This window comes from Epinephelus lanceolatus, chromosome 13 (genome assembly GCF_041903045.1).
Source record: "Epinephelus lanceolatus isolate andai-2023 chromosome 13, ASM4190304v1, whole genome shotgun sequence".
NCBI classification, from domain to species: domain Eukaryota; kingdom Metazoa; phylum Chordata; class Actinopteri; order Perciformes; family Serranidae; genus Epinephelus; species Epinephelus lanceolatus.
In genome coordinates, this window is record NC_135746.1 from 1,130,462 (window position 1) to 1,147,260 (window position 16,799).

At 42.6% G+C, this 16,799-nt stretch overlaps 1 protein-coding gene across 1 annotated transcript in view; it reads left to right on the forward strand.

Annotated features, from left to right (window-relative positions):
• Nucleotides 1–9,756: 9,756 nt before the first annotated feature.
• The window catches only part of LOC117271110 (G-protein coupled receptor 4-like), a 30,627-nt gene continuing 23,584 nt past the window's right edge, over nucleotides 9,757–16,799 (forward strand). The window contains exons 1-2 of the mRNA XM_078173644.1: nucleotides 9,757–9,888; nucleotides 11,391–11,585. Of these exons, the coding sequence (XP_078029770.1) occupies nucleotides 11,406–11,585 (180 nt within the window). The 5' untranslated portion in view covers nucleotides 9,757–9,888; nucleotides 11,391–11,405. The remainder of the gene's footprint in view (nucleotides 9,889–11,390; nucleotides 11,586–16,799) is intronic.

The window sequence follows — 16,799 nt, forward strand, 5'->3', positions numbered from 1 at the left end:
AAACTAAGACGATAAATATTTGTTAATTACCTTTTTTCATGACGATAACAAGACTACAACTAAATAAGAAGTAGTCTTGGTAAGAGAATCATGAGGAAATGTATTATATTCAAACAAAAATATGAAAGACGGACGAAAGGACAAATGAATGTAAGGACCTGCTGTCACAGTCTGCTCTGCCCCTCTCCTGCTCTGCTGCTCAGCCACACCCCTCATCAGCTGAACTGCTTCCACCTGCTGCTGTCACCTGCTCACCATCTCCAATCAAGCCAGTATATATGCAGCTTCACTCCACTCACTCTTTGCCAGATTGTCTTCGCTCTCATGCCTGACTCTCCAGCACTTGTTCCCGGACCGCTTACCTGGTATCGACCCGACTTGCCTCCGACCTTTGCTTCACGTCTCAGCCCCGGTAAATCCACCAGCCTTCTCTCCCTGACTACGAGTATTGCCTGCCTGTTTTCTGTTCCTTGTCTGCCTGTGGCTGGTTGGCATTCAGCCTGTTCCTGTTCAGCCAAAAGGTCCAGATCCACACCCAGCCCTCATCTGAACCACTTTCCATCAGCAGTGAGTTCATGCTATTTCCCCTTCACCACACTTGTTGAGCCTGTTGAGAACTTTTGGACAATTACCTGCTCACGAGTCCCATGCACTCCCTGCCTGCCCCGTTGGTCCTGTGATAACTTGCTTGCTTGTCACACGGGAGACTCGGGTTCGAATCCTGCCATACTCGCCTGCTCTGCTCTGCTGCATCTTCTGGTTAGCTGTGTTCCTGCTTTGACCTGCTGAATAAAGACTGTAAATACAAGAAACCTGGTTCATTTGTGCTGCAATTGGGTTCACTCTATACCCGTTACACCTGCATTGTATCCTGACCACACTGTATCCTTGCATTCATCAACGTTGCATCTCTGCTAATAATCATCTTAAAAGGAACCCCGACTAGTTAGACATGTAGGGCTCAATAAGCCACAATTTTTCTATTGTACTAAATTATGTTTTTAGAAAGACATGAAATTGCTTTAAAATGCTTCAATGTTTACAACGTATTTTTACCATAGGAGGCCACCATTATTTTACTCGCGCAATGCATGCCGGGGTGATGACGTAGAAAGGTTGCTCTATTTAAGGAAGTGAGTTGTTTACCTGACGGCTGCTACTACCTGACGCTATCACCAGAGAAAATAACACATTGCGCTGCATTCGGATGTAATTTCCAGTCGAAAGACAACAAGGGAACTGATGTAAGTTTACACATGTTTCCTAGTGATAAGAAGAGGAGAAAGCAGTGGGAAAGTGCTTGTGGACGAACAGAACTTCCTAAAGACCCGCGGCTCTGTTCTCGCCACTTCTCCCCAGATGATTTTGAGGCCTTTAGTCGACCAGAGCTGCTAAAGGAGCTAATGGGTACTGCTGGGTATAAACGTCGACTTAAACAAAATGCCGTGCCGACAATTTTCTCACATAAGGAGTCTAAACGCCCTCGGGAGGGGAGTGAAATGCGCACAAAAAAACGCCAAAAACAGGAGACGCTGGATGCTCTCTTGTGCCGCAAAAAACCCGCTCCGGCTGCTGTAGCTTCTGAAGGTGAACCATCGGACACACCACTGGTTATGGAGGAAGCTGACAGTCCACCCGTTCAACCCGTTCAATCTGTAAGTGTAAGTGTACAATGTTCTCCAAGTAAGTGCGATGCAGAGACTCAGACGGATAATGTTAAAGACACGTTGGATGCAGCGGTACAGTAGCCTGCAGATATGCGCCAGCCCGTAACCACGGACCATGCTTACGTAGCTGAACATGTGTTTGTTGAACAAGAAGAGGACACCCATTCCCTGGATCTTTTCCTTACAGACGATGAATGTAGCGAGGACAGTCTGTCGCCTCATAGACCATTTGATTCAGAATACAACGTAAGTTCATCTGGGGCTGAGCCTTCTGAAAGCACCCAGGACTCACATGATTCAAATGACACTCACACAGAAGACAGAGTTTTTCTAGTTTTTGGGGAACAGTTAAAACAATTGATTCAGCGCTGTTTAAAGTGTGGTTCCTTGATTGCTGAAGGAGATGTGAAAGAGCTGCAAAACGAAGGATCACAGTTGACACTGGAGCTCACATGTGCAAATGGCTGTAGTTACAGATGGCAGTCTCAGCCAACTGTTAGTGGTACCAAGAGGGTAGGAAACCTGCTTTTGGCAACATCAGTTTTCTTCAGTGGGATCCATTTTGCTAAATTTGAATGTTTTTGTAGCAACTTGAACCTTCAAACAATAAGTGAACATACATACACAAAACTGAGAAGGAGTTTTGTGTTTCCTGTCATAAAAAACATGGACCAAAGAACAGACTGCAGTATTAACTTCCATGAAATCACAAGAGGCAGAAGTTGTACTGTGTGGAGATGGGCATTGTGACTCTCCAGGCCACTCAGCCAAATACGGCACATACACTTTTTTAGATGTGCAGAGTCAGAAGGTTGTGGACTTCAAAGTAATAAGCTGCACCCAAGTGTCAAGCTCGAATACAATGGAAATTCGAGGTTTCAAGGAAGCTCTCAAAACCATCGAAGAAAATGGAGTGAAGGTCTCTACAATCTCCACAGACCAACATCCACAAATTGTGAAGGAAATGAGGGTGTCTAATCCAGAAAAAAGACATGAATTTGATCTGTGGCATGTGGCAAAGGGAGTGTCAAAAAAACTGGCTGCTGCAGCGAAAAGGAGGGTATGCCAAGGCCTTGCAGGATGGATTCCATCTATTATAAATCATCTCTGGTGGAGTGCACAAACCTGTGAGGGTGATGCTGAGGTGTTGAAAGAGAAGTGGGTATCCGTAATACACCATGTTACCAACAGACATGACTGGCCAGGAAACAGACACTATCACCGATGTGCTCATGAGCCCCTTGATGAGGCATGCCAGAGAAGCAAGCTTTGGTTACAGCCAGGATCTGAGGCCCACAAAGCATTTGTGAAGACTGTGTAGACCTCCACTATTCTATCAAATCAAATGTATAACCTCTCAGAAAAAAATATTCGCAAAACTATACAAACTTTTAATTAAAACAGACAATACCCTCCCGCGACCAGTCCAAGACTGGGAAAGAGATTTAACAGTTACCATAAACACCAACTCCTGGATGCACATCTGTAATAATACCTTCTCAATGTCAAAAAACCCCAAACTGCAACATATCCAATATAAAATTCTACATAGAGTACACCTCACACAATATAAATTACACAAAATGGGACTCAAAGACAATGATAAATGTACGCACTGCACATCAAACACCACATTTAATTACCTTCATGCCATCTGGCTCTGCCCACCCATCCAGTCATTCTGGACAAACATCACACGTACATTATCTAGAATCATAGGCAACAGCATTCTAGTCTCCCCATCTGTTTGTCTGCTGGGAGATCTTACATCAGTTGAACCGCCATTGAAATATGAACAACCCATACTGGTCGCCCTAACAATCGCTAAGAAGGTAATACTCTTAAACTGGAAAGACAGACACAACCTCTCATCATCCCAATGGCATCACCTAGTATCTGAATACATTTCAATAGAAAGACAAATAGCATTTAAAAATAACCAAATTGATTCATTTCACAGCTACTGGACCCCATTCATCAATAAGACCAGCCAAACACAAACCAGCATTCACACACACACTGACACATCCCCACCCCCACCTCCGCCTATTGCCCGTGACACCAATGCCCCCAACCTCTAACCCAACATCTAAACGCTAGATTATACAGACATAAAGCTCTGGGGTTGTGGGGTCGGACTGGGTGGTGCTGGGGGTGTTATGGCTTTGCGCTCTGCTCTTGGTTGGCTTGTCAGGGGCTCTGGTGGGGCTGGGTCAGGGGTGGGGCGGGTGGGGCCCACCTCACCTCCCACCTCCTAAAAGGCTGGGGAAAAAAAACAAACAAACAAATAAACAAACAATCTAGGAGTTGTCCCAAGCAGGAAAAAGGATGCTGGACCTGCGATGGCCAGCGGCCTCCTCAGGGTCTGGATGCGACCTCAAGCAGGCCCGCCACAAAAACAACCAGAACAGAGGGTGGTGGGGTTGCTAGGGGTGGGTGTCCTCGCTGGCATGCCCTGCCTGTCCCTCACCAGGGCCCCCTGCCGCGCCGCTGGGGGTTGGGTGCCGGATGCGGGGACCTCTCGCCCGCCTCTCCGGTTCCCTAGTTCGGCTCCGGCCCTCGTCACCACGGGTCATTACCATAGTGATATGTTGTGCCATGTTATATTATATAATAATTTAATTATTGTGTGTTATAGTATCATATTATATTATATTATTATATTATAGCATACTATATTACTTCATATTACATTGCAATACATCACACTATATTATATCTTGCTATGCTTATGTTATACTGTTATATCATGTTATGTTATACTATGTACTATGTCATAATATATATCTATATATTATATATTATCTCTTCATATCATGTTGCAACATTATGTGTTGTTGTTTATTTATGTATTTATTCATTTTTTATTTATTTCTCTACTTTTTTTTCTTCCTCTCTCTCATTACTACGACCCTAATGCCTCAAATTTATTTATATGTTTGCTTTTTATTCTGTTTACTGATTTTTCTCTCCTCATTATTCACGCCATACCCCACCCTGTCTAAGCCATATAACACGGACATTTGCCCCTCATTCAAATACTGAAATATGCCCCATACATATGCAGTTTTTGTCTATTGTTGTTTGTATGTCGACTCACCTTATGTCTACTGTCTACGTCCTACGTTACTGCTTCTATCATGTTATTTTGTTTTGTTCCTGTCACTCTATTTCACCAATAAAAAAATAAAAAAAAGAAGACTGTAAAAGACAAGCGGCTTTTGAAAGACCTGGATCACCTGACGAAGTGTGTCCACACAACATCACTAGAGGTAGGCTATGTTCAAATACAGAAGTGTTACAAAATGTTTCACCTTAATATAATGTGGCAGTATGTTCTTATGCCAGGGTGTGACTCACACTTATTTTAAACTTAAAATTCAAATTTGTTTCAGGTGTACCACTTCATCTATCTGAAATACCTTCCAAAGAGAACACATTTTGGATATGATGTGATGATCCATGCCTCCATGCTTGCTGCTCTGGATCATAACAACAATGCAAACAGGGAACAGGTGGGTGCTACATAACAAAATGTAATACAAGAAGTCAGCTTGCAGCAGTACACATCAAATAAAAATATAATTTAACCTCCAGAATAAGAAAAATTAATGAATAAATAAATAAATACATAACAGGTTATACAGATACGAATAGCAGCTTCAACACAGAGACACCCTGTACAGCCTTCCGCTTACTTCTACTTTGGCTTATTATTAAAACATTAAATAATGAGTAAATTAATAATTAAAACATTTGTGAAGAAAAAAACACATAATTTGTGGCTACATACCGCACACAAGACAGGACTGCAGAGGATCAGGTTTAATTCGAGCAACGCCTCTATACTATATAGAAAACACTACATAGAAGAATAATCAGTTCTCATTATAATAGTCATTATTCTTCTATGTAGTTTTTTTCTATAGGGGCCTATAGTATAATGGTTACTTTTATCATTGACATATTGTAAATATTGTTTTTTTCTTTTCTTCAATTAATTATGCAAATGCAGTTTCCTATTCATAGTGATGACTTCCTGTGCTTTGTATGAGCCTGATGAAGCTGTAAGCGAAACGCATTGCTCGAATTAAACCTGATCCTCTGCAACCCTGTCTTTTGTGTATGTATGTAGCCACAAATTATGTGTTTTTTTTTCTTCACAATTGTATTCTTGCCACAGTACCAGCACCTCGACTTTAATGAGCTGTGCACGGGCATCTTTCTATTATTGATAATTAAAACATGTTTTATTGTATCAAAATATTAACCTGCTCTGTGCAAAAAGAAATGTGTCTACTCTCGGTTGGCTGTCAGTCCCTGCACTCTATGAGCTGCGCTGCTCTCTTTCTTCTTTGATGCCTGGGACATGTAATCTTCCAGCCACATGTCAAGTGTTTTGTCCTCTCCAAAGATATTGAAAGTGATGTTTGAAAAGTACTGCATTTTTTCTCTATCAGCTGCCAATAATATTTAGTCTTCCCTAGCAACACAGCAGCAGAGCAGAGGGCATACCCCAATAAATAAACACTGCATAGTTTTGCTGATAGAATAAAGTATTTATGAGTGCCATGCTCTAACTATTTAAATCTATTTTTCATATTTCTGTTTTTGATCAGGCTGTTCTTCAAGATGGAGAGAATGTTGGTGAACCAAAGTTCAAGATCTCATGGAGCAAGGTCCACAAAAGATTCCGAGCAAAACCAGTGGCTGTCCAGAAGGACTACAGCTACATGAAGGCCATGGTGGCAGATGTTCTCTCCTCTGTGTCAGATTCAAACCATGGCATGGACATTGGACTGAACCAGACTCACATCATGGCTCCACCAGAGAGACCATCCAGATCACAGATCCTTTCTGAAACACAGCAGTTGTCACACTTTAAGTAGCGTTTGGTTTTAGATAGTCTCACAAAAAGCAGTTGCACTTAAAATGATTTCAGCAGAGTTTGTGTAACTTTACAAATCAAAATGTTTAATCGGACCTCTACGTGACATAATGAAGACGTGTTTGATCTCAATTTCTTTATAAATGCATTGAAAGGAACTTTGTAATGGTTAAGAATTGTTTTGATATCAGTTTGATTGAATTTAAAGTGAAATCAGTTTTGATCCAGTGATTCCTGAGCGCAGCAGAGGAATGTTTACACATTCAGTTTCAGTTTACTTACCATCATTTACTAATATTTCATATATTTATCAATATTCATATCTGAAAAACAAATCCTCTAAAGCAATCTTCAAATCTGATCATTAATAAATCAAAAAACAAACGAGAAATCTCTGCTGATATTCATATAATTTATTTACAACATTCAGAAATGTTTCATAGCTGTTTCAACATTATAAGTTATGAAAATTTCTCCATGATTCATCAGTTTCTATGTTTTCAATATCTACTTCCTGAAACCCTGTGTAGATGCCACTTGGTTCAGGGTAGACGTTTCTTATTTTAGCAACGGCACATGAAGGAATGACTCTGCGGATTCTTTTCCCCAGCCAGCCATGCATCCACCACGTAAACTGACGATATGCAGCACATCTACAAGACCTGCAAACAGAAATTCCACATTCATTTACTCTCTTCACAACATATGAAAATAGTTTGTGGTGCTTGATGTTTGGATTTAATGTTACCTATTGGTGACCCGGTTCCGGTTCGGCAGTCCAGCACTCTCCCGGTCACGGAGACTGACGAGGGCAGCCCACAGCACGTCTCGGTTAAGACAAACTGCCCCGAAGTTGTCGTGTGCTGTGATGCACGGGATATCTTCAACAATGATCAAACTCGTAAGCATCTTGTCAGTGTGTTTTACTGTGTATCACAACATATAAAGCATACGACAGTGGTGGATGCTAATCATCAATAATCATTGATATTGGATGACGTTTTACGGTGCCTTGAACAGCTGCTGACAAAAGTTGAAGCTCCTGGCTGGTACTCCAGGACGGCCAGCGGCTGCCACGCAGTCATCACCGTTTTTTTTTTTTTTTTCCTCCCTGATAATCTATTGTTCCACATCCAGTCCGCTAGGTGGCAGCCTTTAAATTGGATGCCAGCCAGCCTATAGATATCTACGAGCCGGCCAGCCGCCAATCAAATTGAAGAAGAAGGAAGCGCATACTGTATGCGCACCAGTTGTTGTGGGCTGGGCTGAGTCAAAGTCCAGGGCTGTTTTTTAGTCCCAGTCCGCCCCTGCTACTACGTCTTCGTGTTCTTCCTGTATATTTTCTGTGTTGTCCTCGCTAGCATGTCGCTCGGGTTCAAATTCAAACGGCTGAATAGCTGACATTTTTCGCGCAGTTGTCAGAAACAGCGGTTGCAACCATTAGACGTCACTACCCACACTGCATTGCGACATAAACAACAATGGCGACCTACGACTGAAATTATATTTTCTTTTTTTTTTTTTAAACAAAGACTCCTACAATGTTATTTATATCAACTTAATATAACGGACACTAATATTGATGATATAAGGCCTACATGTCTAACTAGTCGGGGTTCCTTTTAACGTGACCAGTTCACGGAAGGACAAAATTGACAGATTTATGGACTTTATTAATCTACACTGAGAATCAGATAAAACACCAGGTATAAACTGGCAACGCCTTTATGTAGAGTAGCGGGTGGAGCGTCCCTTGATGAGGTTCCAGCTGAGCTCAATTACACCTCTCAGTTGCCTGATATCTGAATGTTGCAGGTTTGGAGGGTGGATGTGTTTCTGTTGTGCCCTGGCGCATTTTTTGGGTGTAGTAAACTCTCATATGTGCATGCAGGTGGATCCAGCCAAGGTTCAGGCAGACGTCGAGTGGCCAGTTCCAACCTCCAGGAAGAAGTTGCAACAGTTTTGGGGTTTGCCAACTTCTACAGAAGATTCATCCGTAACCACAGCATGTTGGCTGCTCCTCTCACTGTGCTGACCTCTCCAAGCTCTCCTTTCCTTTAGTCATCTGCAGCAGACAAGGCCTTTGGTGAGTTAAAGAGATGTTTCACCTCCTCTCCTATTCTCAACTTGCCTGACCCATCCTGTCAGTTTGTGGTGCAGGTTGATGCCTCAGATTTGGGTGTGAGGGCCATACTCTCTCAGAAATCTGCTGTTGATCATAAACTCCATCCCTGTGCCTTCTTTTCTTATGATCTATCCCCCGCAGAACGCAATTATGACACAGGGAACCGGGAGCTGTTGGCCGTCAAAATGGTGTTGGAAGAGTGGAGGCACTGGTTGGAGGGAGCTAAACTGCTGTTCATCGTCTGAACATGAAACCAGACACTCTATCTCGTGTCTACCAAGCTGAGGACCATCCTTCCCAACCTGAGGAGATTCTGCCCCGATCCTTGGTAGTTGGTGTGGTTGCCTGGGAGGTGGAGCAGAAGGTAAGGGACTCTCTTAATACCCACCCATCTCCCAGCACTTGCCCTAATAACCGTCCTTTTGTGCCAGATGAGGTTCGTTCTCTGGTTCTGCAGTGGGGGCACTCCTCTCCTCCCTTTATTACTCCCTGTATCGGAGGGTAACATCGCTCTATGCCTGATTACCTGGCTCTGGTTCCCTGCCTCACCCCTGTCGATTAAGTTTGCTCCTTCTGATTGATCTCCTGGTTCTGACCCCTGCCTGTTTGTTGGATTAAATCTTTAGGACTTGAACTTTAGGAATTGAACTGATTGTTTCTTGTCGTGCTTGTGGGTTCAAATTGCTCTGAGTCAGTGACCGTCAGACATGTTTATCAATCAGTATGCTGATGTAAGCAAGCATGAGGTGAGCCTGTTTCATTACAGGCACTAACGGAGTCACCAGTCTTAAATTAAAGGATGGGGTCGGGTCCAGTCTTAAAGGACTGGGTTGCAGACATGATCGTGGATAACTGTTGAGCTCTGGTAGTGAGCAGGTATGAGTCTGTAAAACTGGTGATGCAAATAAATCAACAGAGACGAGGTGTGGACAGAAGAAGCTGTGTTGCTGTGGACAGATAATACAAATGAGCAGAGGAGCATATGTGTGTGTGTCTTGTTGATAAATTCTGTCCCTCTGGTGTGCTTTGCATACACTGTGTTCATGCCTTCATACCTTATGTTTAATAAGCAGATGCAGATTATCATGAAATGATCAGACACGCCATCATCAGTTACATTTACTGCAGACTGTTTGGATGTGAGGGACAAAACAACAACTTGACAGAAGGAACTGGTCCAGGTCACAGAGGGCTCGGAGCTGTCAGAGGTACATTCTCTAACATAACTTTGTTTCTGCTGTATGTAGTGATTCATGTGAGGAGATCAGATTGTAAACAGTCAGAAAAATAGATCTGAAGGATCAAAATGAGGCTGTGCAGTTTACTGCCGCTATATTTTACTGACCTGTGTTCTTCTCTTCCTCTCCTCCCTTAAAGAATTACTTTCCCCACAAAATCCCCATCAGTACACTGTAAAATATTTAACTGTGCATTTACAGTAAATTACAGGCGACTAGTTGCATCTACCAGTTGGACTTTAAGGTGATAATAATGTCATTAATTGTGAAATATTACAGGTACATATTGTAACTTAATGGAAATAATTTTCAGTGTCAGTGACTCACCTTGTGTTTCCTTGAATTCATGAAGAAAGATTTTCTGGCGTGCCTCCAGTGTTTCCTGTCCGGGGCGCAGAAGTGTTTTAACTCGTAATGTTTTAGTGAAGAGTCGTGTGTTCGGGGAGAACTGAGCGTACGGCCGGTTAAATCAGACTTGGATTATCCTGCGGGAGATGTGTGAGAGTTTGTAAACGGATGTTCTGATATAGTTTTGCTGTTGTTCCTCACAGAGCCCCGTGACTTTAATTCATTAAGAATATTCTCTTTTTCTCTCACGTCTCCACACTGAGCACTGAATCATTAATTTAACGTAACACACGGTGAGTCACTGACATACTAGTGGTCGTTTTGTGGGGGAAGTATTTCTTTGAATATAATTTTGATCTGTGTGTGTGTGTGTGTGTGTGTGTGTGTGAAAAATAAAAAACAGTCTGAGCTGGTAACAAACTCATTCATTAAAGATAGAGAATAAAGAATATGAGTTAAAGACTAATAAAAGAACTCTTCAGACGTTTGAGGGATGGAATCTGTATATTTAGAAAATGCTTTTATAAACTATCCTTATTGTGTCTATAGTTCTGTATGAATCCACTGAGACGTGTTTCCAGTGACGTGTGCAGTGAAATGATGACAGCTGAGATAGGCAAAAGACTTGTGTGAGCATGTCAGGAACGCAACACCTCTCACAGTCCGTTAATATGTTTTAGTGTGAAATGAGAACATTGATTGAGAGGAGACAGCAGAGACAGACAGGACAGACAGAGATGGACATGACATGACCAAAATGTTGATAGACGTGAACAAAGACGAGAACTCAGTCCGAACATAAAAAGATACTGCAGATGGTTCATCAGTCATGTGAACGTCCTCGTCGAGTACAGAGGACAGACAACGCGTCCTAAACCAACGCACATTAATATTCAACATGACATTAAATTAGTGAAACAACTGGACCTCACAGCAGCACGTACGTCACCAGAACCTGTTGTATTACCTCAATGTTATTTAACATTATTAGCAGATAATGTGACATTTGATCTGATGTGACTGTGTGTGTAATAAGTGTGTGCTGTACGTTAGTGACGTCACTGAACAGTGTTAGGGATGAAACAACACGCTGCCTGTCTATAACCTGATCTCTTCACCTACAGGTTCATCTCTGAAGAATGGAAGATTTACACAAGTACAACACTTCACACAACTACAGCTCTGATCCCAGCAACATCAGCTACACCTACAACAATGATATTGATAACCTTATGTTCAGCTTAAATGTGGTGACATACATAGTTCTTGTCATCGGCGTTCCTTTGACGCTGGTGGCCATCTGTGCTCTTTTTTCTCAGGTATGAACATAATGATTTACTTCCTGTTTGTGTCATGTGTCTCTCTGTAGAGGATCTTGATCTGGGTCGGGGGTCAGGTGTCGGGGGGCTGAGATGAAGTGCTGTAATAACTTTACAGAATAATTTACTCCATATTACTCCAGACAGGAAGAAAGTAACACTTACAAAGAATGACAAGAATAATGTAAAAGAAACTATCAGTGTAAAGTTAGTTTGATTGACACGAGTGAAATCAAACAGACAGCTTCCTCATACAGATAAACCTCAGACCTTTATAAATATACACTTTTATTACCATTTCACTTTGTCACACAAAAATAACCTGTGGAAATATAAAATGTTAATAACCAAGAAAAGACCAGAAAAATCCATTCATTTCTTTTTCAGCCAGCGATTCCTGTCACAGGGTGGTGTGTGTGTGTGTGTGTGTGTGTGTGTGTGTGTGTGTGTGTGTGTGTGTGTGTGTGTGTGCGCGTGTGTTTGTGTGTGTGTGTGCGCGCGTGTGTTTGTGTTTGGTTGGGGCTAAATGTCCACATACTCAGCGGGTTGTTGGTTTTCTTTATCCTCTTCATCTGCATCTTCGTCACTTGCATCAGCGCATCTCTCTCCATTTTGGAAAATAATGATAATAAAAACAAAAAAACCCAAATAACAATAATGATAATAACAATAATGATAATAATAATAATAATAATATTATAGCAGATAAGCTGAGGAACTAGACGGGGTTGTGGATTAAGTCTTCAGGGTCAAGAACACAGTATTTTACAGGCTTAATGATTTCAATGCAAATGAATCCTAACTTTATTTACACTGGACACTACAAAACTGTCTGACGGAGCAGGGGCCTCATTTATAAAGCTTGCTTACGCACAAAACGAGGCTTGAAAGTGGCGTACGCCACTTACCACGCAAAGGTTGCGATTTATAAAAATTAAATTGGCGGGAGAATGTGCGCACCTGTAAGCAAACTCTGAGTCATTCGTGCGCACATTTTGGAAATACTGGGAAGTGACGACGCAGACGGCGAGGTGGAGAAGTGGAGTCAGATTTTTATTGATGTCTCACACAAATTTAATGTCACGCTATATCCACCTTAGATCCACGTTATCATTGAAATTAAATCCAGCAGCCTTATACTGCGCTTGGAGTGAGTGATAATTGTTTCATAAAAACGTTGTAAAATCCAACTCAAATCCTGAATTGAAATTCTTTCTAAATACTTATTTAATCCGCACTGCCTCTAACGTCTCATTGTCCACTCTGTGAGCGCAGGAGGGGGAGAGGACGGCGCGACTGCATGGAATATATTTATTTATTTAGCTAAATATTTCCAGTGCATTTATCATGTCTCGAAATACAGCCATTAAGCACAACCGTTACACTCATTTCATCAGCCCTACTTAGACATGTGCTGTTCATGACAAAACCGGCATGAAGAAACGTGTTCGCCTATTACACTTTCATCTTTAAATTGCATTTCAAATTACACGTTGTATTTTGGGACAGGGATACCACTGGTTCATGCTGTAATTCAGGCCGGGTGTCTGATCAGACTAATTGCCATTAAATATAAATACTGCGGTGACCCTCGTGCATAATTGCGCAAGATGGCACTGGCACATCCTCCTTTTTGCCTCCACCTTTAATAAATGTGATTCTTTATGTTGCACATCAATGTCAAACATCCTCAAATTTAAAAGCAACACATTAACTACATGTTGGTAAAGGAGTAGAAATATTTGGTCTACCTTTAGATCAGACCACTTTTTATTTCTCTGTCACTGTCCGTGCAGTCCCACAGACACAGCTGACAGCATCAGCAGCGTTGATGTGCTTTCTTTTATTAGTGATCCCGCTGCTGTGGCCACCAAATAAAATCTTTCTTCAGTCCTCCACCTCCCGTTAAAGGGTCTCTAGCTCAGTCTCAGAGAAATTCCGTTTTTTTTTGGTTTGTTTCTCACACCTGTCGCCGTGACTCACAACGAGAGAACACTCGCATGCCGGCTTATTTATATGCAGATCGCATTCATGAGGTGATTTGCATGACCATTTATGGTTGAACTAGGGCGTGTAGAGGGCGGAATATGAGGCGGATCTGGGTGCGCACAACTCCAGGAGGTCTGTGATTTATAAAGACAACATTGCGTGCAAGTGTGCGTGCACACGGTTTTATAAATCAGATCATTTTTTGGAGGGGGCCTGGTTGTTGAGTGCTTTGTGTGTGAGGAGGAGGATTTTGAATTGTATGCGATGTGTGATGGGAGCCAGTGTAGGTTTTGGAGGACGGGCAAGGCAAAGCAAGGCAAGGCAAGTTTATTTGTAGAGCACAATTCGTACACAAAGTAATTCAAAGTGCTTTACAGAACAAGAAAATGCATTAAAATCACAATACAAAATAAAAACATAAATAATCATTATAAAATGAGCTTTAAAAGAGAAGAGTGCAGATAAGATCCTTTCAGTCATATGCACAGTGAAATAGAGCTGTTTTGAGCCTAGATTTGAACATTGTCAGAGTAGAGGCCTGTCTCACATCTTCAGAAAGACTGTTCCAGATTTTAGCTGCATAAAACTGGAATCCTGATTCCCCATGTTTAGTCCTGACTCTGGGCACCAGCAGGAGGCCGGTCCCTGAGGTCCTCAGAGTCCGAGATGGTTCATATGGCACTAACATGTCAGAGATGTACTTTGGTGCTAGGCCGTGGAGAGACTTGTACACAAGCAGAGCTGCTTTAAAGTCTATTCTCTGAGCCACAGGAAGCCAGTGTAGAGACCTGAGCACAGGACTAATGTGCTCGTACTTCCTGGTTCTGGTCAGGACCCAAGCAGCAGCATTCTGGATGTACTGCAGCTGTCTTACGGCCCGTTTGGAGAGGCCAGTGAGCAGGCCGTTACAGTAGTCTAACCTACTAGAGACAAATGCATGAATAAGTCTCTCCAAGTCAGGTTTAGACACTATACCTTTGATTTTGGCAATGTTTTTTAGATGGTAAAAAGCTGCTGATGTTATTGATTTGATGTGGCTGTTAAAGTTCAAGTCTGAGTCCATTATTACCCCGAGATTTCTAACCTGATTTGTAGGTTTTAGAGAGAGAGACTGGAGGTGACTGCTGACACTTTCTCTTTGTTTCTGGGGACCAAATACGATGACTTTAGCTGGAGAAAGTTGTTTTGCATCCACACACTGATGATGTGGTCTCGGGAGCGGGTGTGGGTGAGCAGACGGGCAGCGGAGTTCTGGATGTATTGAAGTTTATTGAGGAGTTTGAATGATGAGCCATAGAGGATGCTACAGTTTGGATGTGATAAATGCGTGGATGAGGGTTTCTGCAGCAGAGAAGGTGAGTGAGGGGCGGAAACGGGCGATGTTCTTGAGGTGGAAGAAGGCAGTCCAGGGGCCTCATGTACAAAGACTTGCGTGGATTTCCTACTAAAACATGGCGTACGCTTAAATCCAGAAAACGTTGTACACACAAAAACATCCAGATGTATGAATCTGTGCGTACGCATGAATCCAGGTACATTTCTTTTGTACATCCCAATCAACGTGGAATTGAGCACACATGTTGGAAGAGAGAATGAATAATACACCTTCTGTCAAATTTAAAGATGATGGATGGTGACCTTTGACCTACTTCACCCACCCCCCCCAGCAGTCGGAGCTCTAGAGACATTATGCTTGTGAAAAAAATGCTGTTTTAGAAGACTGAGGAGTCTTCTAAAACAGCATTTTTTTTCACAAACAAACCCCTCCCTCCCTCCGTACCAATGCGTTTAAAAAAGCTACGATGGGCGGACTAGTTAAAAACGACCGACAGACTCTGAAAAAACATGTCTCTCCCGCCTTCATCAGCTCCTTCATCGCCAGAGGCCGACCTTATCAGGCCTTCTTCTGCACTGCCGTCGCTGAGGCGTTGGGCCTCTCCTTCTCCGCCGCTGCAGCCGTCCCAGGGCTTTCCTCCTAGTCCTCCTCCATCGACTCCAACAACGCCCGATTCACCCGACAGTGATGGTTCTTCTTCACAGCCCGCTCCCGCCGCAGCAGACGTGCGAACCGGACCTCCTTGTAAAGGAATGCACGAAGAAACGGACTCGGTGCAGTCTGCGGCATTTCTGAATACAGTGAGAGCCGTAGTGAGTAAACTGCTGCTGTATGTTTTGGCATTGTGGCTTGTGATTTCCTGCTGCATGACTTTAAGACGATGAGACGCATCGAACACTCAATCGCCAAGATTTACAACACGATGACCGAAGGGGACGAGGAAAAGATTGAAATCGTAGACCAAGCTCTGGAGTTTTGGCTTATAGAATGAAAATGGGTCACTACTGGACTAAACTCATAACGCGTGTAGAGGAACACATGGTCATTTGTCATTTAATCCGTGTTTTGGATCAGGTTATTAAAAACAAAATGACTGTGAATCATGCGGGTTTGAACAGAGACGTTAAAGTAACTCGATTGGAATGCATGTTGGACATAGTTAGGTCCCAATCTGTACATACACCCTGACATGTGTTGGTACGGTCCACACTGCAACTTGTAAAAGACGGTTCGGTGGCCGATGCATTCTACAAAATCATTAAAGAGATGAATGCCTCAAACGTAAGCCATTTGCTTACTCTGTACACTTTGTTTGTAGACGCAGTGAGTTGTTTCGTACGAGGCAATAACGTACCTGCGGACACCTTGACAGAATTGAGAAGGTTGCATTATTATATTCGCATTATCCACGGGACCTCTGCCATGAATTTGCTCTCGTCTGCTTTAGCCTAATGCTATGTTGCTGCTGTTGTTTGTAACCGTGTATAGCTCATATATCTTAAATGTTTGAATCATGTATAGCTCCTATAACTTGCGATTGTTTTTGTTTTAAAATAAATGTTTTGGTAAGCGAACGGTTGTGTTCATTATTGATTCAACATGTCGGAGAAACGTGTCATGAAAAACGTTTATTACGACCCGTCTCACCCGGGTAGTTTAGGAGGAGTCGAACGACTCCGCAGGGCCGTACAAGATGAGACGGGGAAAAGAGTAAACCCTGACCGAGTCAGAGAATTTTTAGCCGAGCAAGACGCATACACTCTGCATAAACCTGCCAGAATACATTTTCCCAGAAATAGGGTTTTTGTACCGCGACCTCTGAACCAATTTCAAGCGGACCTCTGTGACATGCAAGCCTTGACCGAGCACAACGACGGTTTTAAAAATCT